The sequence below is a fragment of the Anopheles cruzii genome, chromosome 2 (assembly GCF_943734635.1).
Source record: "Anopheles cruzii chromosome 2, idAnoCruzAS_RS32_06, whole genome shotgun sequence".
Lineage (NCBI taxonomy): Eukaryota > Metazoa > Arthropoda > Insecta > Diptera > Culicidae > Anopheles > Anopheles cruzii.
This window is the reverse complement of record NC_069144.1, coordinates 5,836,958-5,845,164: the sequence shown is the minus strand read 5'-3', so window position 1 is coordinate 5,845,164 and position 8,207 is coordinate 5,836,958. Positions and strand designations below refer to the sequence as shown.

Here is an 8,207-nt window from a genome sequence, read left to right as displayed (position 1 = left end):
CGCCCGGAAAACAAGGAGCAACACAAGAGGCAGAGTAAATATGTCACCAAGGCAACCAAGGTGCGCGCCAGAAGCGATGCCGCGCGATGATCCTGATCCGCGTACCTTTGGCACACACACACACACGCTTCCGGTGCACGAAGAATGCGCGCTTTCCACCCCATTTCAGAAACATTTAACCGTAGAGATAAGAAACACCACAGCCCGATCGTGTTTCGGATCGAGGGAGCTAGGGAGCGGAGCGTAGGGACACATTCACTTCAGACACACACGCCCGTTACACTGTTAATTATTAATTTTATCATCCTTTTTATACACATTACACGCAAGTTACACATTATTAAGTCAGTAAAGTGTAGGGGAGCTCTTTTGTTTTAGAACGAACCGTAGGGGAGAATGAGAACGTGGCTCTCGATGAAGCTGAACAAATGTACAGTTAAAATAAATGCAATCGATATGACCATTAAAAAAAACGTGGTGCGTGTTCGCGGTGGACAGTTTTATTGATGACATATTGTCTTGTGGAGAACCAACAGAGAGAGTGAAACAGAATATCCGAAATCTCGTCGCTGTGTAACTTTAATACACAGCTTAGGCAATATTTCACGCCGTTGGTTCCGTAACATCGTCGAATGTTGCTAACGGCGAAACCAAGTAGCCAAAGGGAACTCTGCTCAACGACCACCTTCTGTGTTTGACCGTAGAACTACAGTTACAAGTTATCACACCGCCAGAAACGTCCGTGAAGTCGATTCCTAATCACCCACATTACCAACCGTGACCGTATCGAAGCCGAATTTATAGGTTGGTGGTAGCACATGGTAAGCTGCCGCAAACCAAGAATTGTACTGGATGTGGGGAGTTTATTTTTGAGGTACAGTTGTTGAACGTGCAAAATGCAGATACTGCTCATAGGCACAGTTCTAGGCCTAGGGGCGTTGGCGATTAACAGCTCAGTAAACTCGAAGCCATATGAAGCCGATGATGGTAAGTAGGGTACGTTATTCGATTCGACTCACTAATCTGCAGCACATGTTCCGTACCGTACCCTAGACAATTGCTACGATGCCTTCATGGGCGTTATTCTAGAGCCGGGCGAAAGAAGGCAACTGAATGGACTATGCTTAACAGCGATTTGTTTCCGGGATTTAACATTCACCTATGAAAAGTATGTGGCATGATTCAATTAAACCGTTTCACCGTCCGCTAACGTTTCTCCTTTCGTCGGACACTTGGCCTAGCTGTGGCGTTCCTATAGCCGATGCTCCAAACTGCGTCCTGATCTACCAGAACATAAGCTTGGAATACCCCGAATGTTGCGGAGTGTATGAGTGCATATAAACCTACCAATGTTCCCGTTTGAACGAAAGCAGCATTGGCCTTTGGAAGAAAATCCGGAAGAAATTGGGAGCAACCGAAAATGCAATAAATGCGCCAGAGAGATCCAATTGTTACAACAGGAGCGTGGTATAGTTGAAATTGAGTTTAAGTGGTTTTTATTTCTTTCCTCGCCCCAGGATATAGTGCAAAAAAAGTTTAACCGTTTCTTTTCACGATTCAATAGATTTATTGGCAATCAGTATGAAAATTAACGATCCTCAGCTCCTTTCCAACCTGTTGCCAGTTGCACATGGGGACTGGTTTGTCCAAAAAACACTGGACTGGTGCCGAGACCAGGCTCCTGGTAAGAATATTACACACATTATGGAGCACACAAAGGATACTAATTGATTAGTATACAGCTTCTAGGAGCATCCCCGCAAGTGCTACGCTACCATGGCCGTTCCATGTCATCAATCCAAATGAAACCGTGCAATTTACCCAGTAGAGTACGCAAAAAAAAAGTTTATTTTATTTCCTTTGCACATTTGTGCATTTACATTTCCATTGAGTTCATATCGCTGCACAGGATCGAAAACGAACCTAACTACAAACTAACGGAACGAACCTAAGCAGGAATTAGATTTTCCCGAATGCTGTCCGACGTGCGATTACATCCTAAAAGTTCACCAGCACCACCACGGAACTGTTGAAAAACGGAAACTGAAACACGAGAATTGTTATGATTGAGCGCGGGAAAAGTGTGTTTGCGAAAAACGTTAGCTTGTAACATTTTTCGCTGGTAATCGTGCGGCATGCTGCGTGGCCATGCTGCTGCGATACCGACGTGACCGAGGGGTTGGCGCGTGGCCAACAACCCCGCTAGTAAAAATACACCGTTATAGAAGGCAATAGAGATTAAAGTACTCTTGTTTTCTAACGTTGCAAAGTGGAGTAGTGGAGTGGCATTTCCGAATGTGATTCAAACGGTGTGTTGTCGGACGAGGACGAGTGATGCTTTCCGGTTTTGGTTGAATAAGGCACAAGTTTGGACAGTCTTGCTTTTAAATAGTCAAAAAAGTTGAGCGAATGCGTTGAAGATCTTTTTGTCGTTGACGCAACTCCTCAAGTTTTTCGGACTGTTCCTTGAACCGCTGGCATAGCTGAATCGCATTGCTCAATATTGCACGCTTCGAGACGCGGCCTTCCCCGCAGCACAGGCTCGGTATCTGGCGCCTCAACGATTCATACCTCTCACGGAGGACGGCTCTGTAACAACGCTCCTTAAAGCACTTTTTGTGAAGCTCGTTCGCTTTCCGATCAAACTTCAACGACCTAGCGCACTTTATGTTGGCGCAGCGGCCATCACCGGGACACTCATGGCCGTTGTGACGGGACGACGTTCTGGTTCTGGTGGGTCTCGACCGAAGACGTCGTTGTGGTCGGTTTCGGCTTTGGACGTCACCGGTTCCGGAATCGAATTTCATCAACTTAGGGGCCCACGCCCAGTGGTACGTATGATCTTCATGTTTCAGCGGCAACACATCAACGATCTCCTTCGCCCACTCGCTTCGATCATCGCCATTGTCTTCCTGTTTCATGCCGTCGTTCCCATACGGTTCGGCTACCGACGTCGTCCGCTCTTGACTCTGGTCCTTCATACTGCTGCCAGCACCAGTTTGTGGCGACCGGTTATCTTGGCCGAAATCGTCTGCCACTGGCCACTGCTGCTCACAGTGATGTTGGGAGCTCGTGTCGCAGTCATCGTCGAAAATTTGCTCCAAGAAATCGAGTGCAGACGATGGTTCCTCCATGTTCTCCCTCTCGATGTCATACAGCAACTGCGACAAGCTGCTAATGGAGCCCGGCCAATCCGAATCCTCCAGCAAGTTCCCATCGGACTTGTTGTCTGCGTCGGTGGACTCGTCGTCCTGGAACCAATGTCCATCGTCCATACAGTTCTGGTGGTAAGACTCATCAAAACTGTTGTCGCAAACCCACGGAGAGGCAAGCGCCGACGGGCACGGCTGATTGGGATCACACATGCACGGATCATCCTCGAACGAGGCTGGCGTGTGTGGATCTGAGTTGGTTGCACCACTCAGAACGATGTCCATTCGAGTACGCAAAGACTCGCTATTGAAAACGTGAGGTACGGGAAGTGTCTGACTGCTGAAGTCCATCATGGAGCTGAAATTCACGGCATTTTTCGGGATCTTTTGTTGAAGAAGGATCGAGCTACCGGCCGGCACTTGAGCCATCGTCGTCGCAGGGTTCAGTTTCAACCAGTAACCAGCTACATCTTGCGTTAGGGCACTGCGCTGTTGTTGCTGCCGTTCACACAAAACACTGTTTTGCAAACCGATGGCCTCGGTATCATGCTTAATTAAGGCGTTCAATTCGAGCAAAATACTCTCCAATCCGTCCTCCATGATGTTACAGACTTGGGGGTAGCAGACTAATGGGGAACGTTCTGACGTTTGGACGCACTTCTCCGTAAGGGCCACCATTGTAGAGCTTTGTAGCTAAACAGACGACACTCCAGGAGAGAGATTATTCTCTGCTCGGCTGAATTAGATTTTGGCAAAATCGAAACCGAGAAAAATAAGCCACATTTTTGTGTGTTAGTCCCGGTGAAATTGTTTTAAACGTTGATTCGTTCATTTCTTTCTTCAGTTCCCCAGAATTTCTACGTCGTTTCATTCATCGTTCAAAACTTCAAATGCACAAGGCGCATCAGAGTCCTCTAGCGGAATGTTCGGAAAACAGTAAGCTTTTCATTCAAAAGCTGTGACATTCAAAATGACCAGTTTTCTGCAATTGCTATGGAACGATCGAAACATAAATTTCGATTGTACGATTTTAAATCGTAGAAAATTGTCTTAGAAATTAGAGTCATGTTTGTACGCTTTTGAAATTTCATCTCTTGTACGAAAACTTGTGTTTCCAAGTATCACAAAAATCGGTTGAACTCTTCTGGTAAACGGCTTCGTAATACGAAGATTATCACAGGATTTTATTTATACGTCGTCCAGAACACTTTTGCCATAGCCAGCATAGTTTGTTTTCAACCAGCATGAATTGCCCTTGTATTATATTACTTTATGTAATTAAGAAGTTAATGAGTCGTCACAATGTCGCTTTCGCAATGAGCAAGGTACTTTTGGCAAGAAAGGTAGAGCTTTCTCTCGATGACTGTGAGCAAGCGGTAATGCCGCTTTATTGAAGCTAGAAGTTTTGGCAGTTTATGAAATAAATAGAATAAAATCATAGTGAGCAATATGTATGGAATATATTATATTTCATGTAACATTTTTGTGATCAATCATCAACGCTATGCAAAAGCAGATGACGTATGCGATGAGTGCCGCATCAGTTTGTTTGGTAGCGAAGGATATTCGGCTTGCAATTAGGTGCAGATTTACATAAAACTGCACAAAGCGTTCTTGAAGTGTACACGAATGACTGTACTTCAATTTTTGTCTAACTTTGTTTGTAAATAGTCTATTCAGCATGTAATTTTGTGCGACACCGCTTGCGTTTCTAGGTGGCGTCTATGGAACTCACATCCAGTTAGTCGGATCATTAAAATGGATTTATTGGCTTACTAGCTCAAGTAATTCCATAACTATGCTGACTATAACCTTTCGCATAACTATTGGAAACATTGTAAAGTAATTGAAATGTTATTATTGGCCAAAAAGTTAGTATATTTGACGAAAAGTAAATCCCCTATTCTGCGTCAGCGAAGATGAGTTACACGACGGCGAAGGTACCGATGGGTCCAGGAGCATGTTTTTAAATTAAATTTTTAGATACTAGATATGCCTTTGATCGCCTGATATACGTGCTAATTACAAAGCAGAGGTCCTGAAGATACGGAAAAGCAATATTTATGCTTGTCTTGAATAATTGGTTTATGAAATAATCACAATTTAACTCGTGACAAAGCACCGAAAACACACAATTTTCGGATTCCGAGAGAAATTAAGCAGCCTGAATCGGTCTGTAGGCTATAATAAAGGGTGTGTTTCGATAGATACATGTATAGAGTACTTGATTCAATCAGCGTTCGGGCTCCGGTGGAGCAAACTAGTAAAATATTTCCGAAAATACAAAACTCTATTTTGCATGGCGTATAGAAAAGACAGCATAAAATTTGGCGGCAGCTTTCGAGTTTGTTCTAATTTGAGAGATGAAAGTTGAGGCACCCCCCCGATTTTGACATTTCGTTACAACTGTGTGTGTAAACAAACGTTTCAAGCGCCAAAAGCATCAAGTAATCAGTAAGCATGGCAGATACCGTAGCAACTGAAGCACCAGCCGCAGCCTCCGCTGCCTCGCCAGCGGTGGTGGCCAAATCTCCGAAAAAGCCGAAGGCCGCCGCAGGACCCAAGAAGCCGAAACAGCCAGCGGCCCATCCGCCGGTGAACGACATGATCTTTGCCGCGATTAAGGCTCTGAACGAGCGCAACGGATCTTCGGTGCAGGCGATCAAGAAGTACGTAGCAGCCAACTACAAGGCCGACGTGACAAAGCTGGCCACCTTCATGAAGAAGGCCCTGAAGAGCGGAGTGACCAGCGGCAAGCTTGTGCAAACCAAGGGAACCGGAGCGTCGGGCTCGTTCAAACTGTCAGCGTCCGCCAAGAAGCCTCCGGTAGAGAAGAAAAAGAAGGTTGAGGCCCCGAAGAAGTCTGTCTCTGCTGCCGACAAGAAGAAGAAAACGGTGGCCAAGAAGGCAGCCGGAGATAAGAAGCCAAAGAAGGTGGTGAAGAAGGCAGAAGCTGGCGCAACCAAGAAGCCAAAGGCTGCCGCAGTAGCCACGAAGAAACCAAAGGCAGCCGCCGCCAAGAAACCGAAAGCGGCGGCCGAAGGAGCCAAGAAAGCCGCCAAAAAGCCAGCAACTCCCAAGCAGAAGGCTACCAAGCCATCGAAGGCAGCTGCAGCGAAGCCAAAGACGCCCAAGCCGAAGAAGGCCGCTGCTCCCGCCAAAAAACCAGCTGCCAAGAAGGCCGCCCCAGCCAAGAAGTAAGGCGTCGGCCTCATGGAAACATCCGCTCAGGAAGCGTACAGCAAACTGCAAACAGTCCTTTTCAGGACTACCAATTTTTCTCCAAAAGAGCTTTTCCATATTTCATCGAGAGCTGGGATTTTTGGGTATTTGTTTCGAAGTACATGCTGCTTGGACGGATTGCACCGACTTTTGTCGTTGTTGGCCATCGCCGCAGTTTTAGAAAATTAAAGCAGGCGAGCATTTGTAACGGTCCAACTTCCATACTTGTTCGCGTGTGTTGATGGTGGTTTGACATGTTGACATGTTGATGCGCGAGTTTTATACGGAATTTATCAAAATTTAACCAATTCCTCGACCACTGCAATCGATAAGTGAGCACAACGTATCGGGTTTGCGACGCCAGTCGTTATGAAATCGTAGCGTGGACGCTCCACAGTTTGCTACGATCCGATAACGACTTTAATCTGCGCAGACTAAAGTAGCCGTCAAATCGTTACGTGTGGACCGGGCTTAAGACTACAACCCTGGAATACGGTCGAGCAATCCTGTCTTTTTGACAATTATTCTGACAGCGCGGTTTTTAACACAGTTCGGATCTAACCTCCATTGTTATCGGTTGCTTTTTCAGTTAAAACAATTTACGCAGTGAACTTTCGTAGAAAAGATGAATCTAAACGATTTGCCTGATGAAGTTAGTGATTCACACTTTTAAGTAAATGTAACTGATTAACAAGAGTTTGTTTTTCGCAGGTTTTATGCCAGATTTTCGACCATTTTGATGTGTACGAGTTGAAGCTTGCGTCCCTTGTGTGCCGGCGTTGGTCGACGCTTACTTTTTCCGGGCCAAGAATGGACCGTGTGTTATTGGTGAAGCGTAATTCCAATTCTGACTTTTTGTTGAACACGAAACGAAACTACCGCAACATTCGTCAATGGGGCGGGAAAGATGATCAGTTTGAAGGATTAGTACGGTTACTAAACACCACAAAGCCTAATGTCAGAATGTTGGACCTACAATCTACTCTAACTTCCGAGCAAATACGATTGCTTCTGCTGAAAACTCCTGAACTGCAGCAAGTGTCGTTTAATTTCATTGCGCGCAACTGCGAAACGAATGGTCCGTTCCCGGTTTTAGCGAAGTTGAAATCACTGGGGCTCGATAATTCGATAAGCGATCAAATTGACTTCTTCCGTACGAGTATGCCAAATTTGCAGAGTCTTCACATGTGCTGTGAAACTGATTTTGAACTGGAAACATGGAAACGCCTGAGTGGGCAGTTAAAATTAGTTCATGTGCATAATTTTAATACCGATTACGTGTATTCTTTTCTCGAGATAACGTTCCCACTCCTCGAGGATTTGGCCATGGGTTTATACAGCTATATAGATGAAGGAAGTCGTGATTTTTTTCAAAGGCACCCCTTCCTTCGGAAACTTTCCTTCCGCATTACTATTCCGCTAGAATGGGTTACATCTTTTTCTCGCCATTGTCCTGAGCTGTCATATTTACACCTTCTTCTGGAAGAACCGGAAAAAGGTTATTTACAGTCGCTGGTGCAGCTAACTAAGCTAACGGTAAGCAAATGAAACGCAAAAAACAATAGTTTATTCAATATGCTATTTCTTGCAGCACCTGTCATTAGAGGGAGAAGTGCGCGACAACACTTTTCGTAGAGCTATCAAGTCTCTCGAATTCGTGGAATTGAATGTGAAGTATCCTAGTTTTGTGTTGGATGACCTTCCTCGAGTTGCGCCACGGTTGAACGGTTTGAAACTCAAGATCGCCGATTGCGAATTTTATGTGATAGAATTCATCTGCCGGAGTTTTCCTCGTCTCCAACACTTAGAAGTAGAAATGGGATTTGTGGTAAA

At 45.3% G+C, this 8,207-nt stretch overlaps 1 protein-coding gene across 1 annotated transcript; it reads left to right on the top strand.

Moving 5' to 3' along the window:
• The first annotated feature begins 5,612 nt into the window (after positions 1-5,612).
• LOC128277674 (histone H1B-like) lies at positions 5,613-6,353 on the top strand. The gene has a single exon (XM_053016169.1). It carries the CDS (start codon positions 5,613-5,615, stop codon positions 6,351-6,353), a length of 741 nt encoding a protein of 246 aa, XP_052872129.1.
• The last annotated feature ends 1,854 nt before the right edge of the window (positions 6,354-8,207 follow it).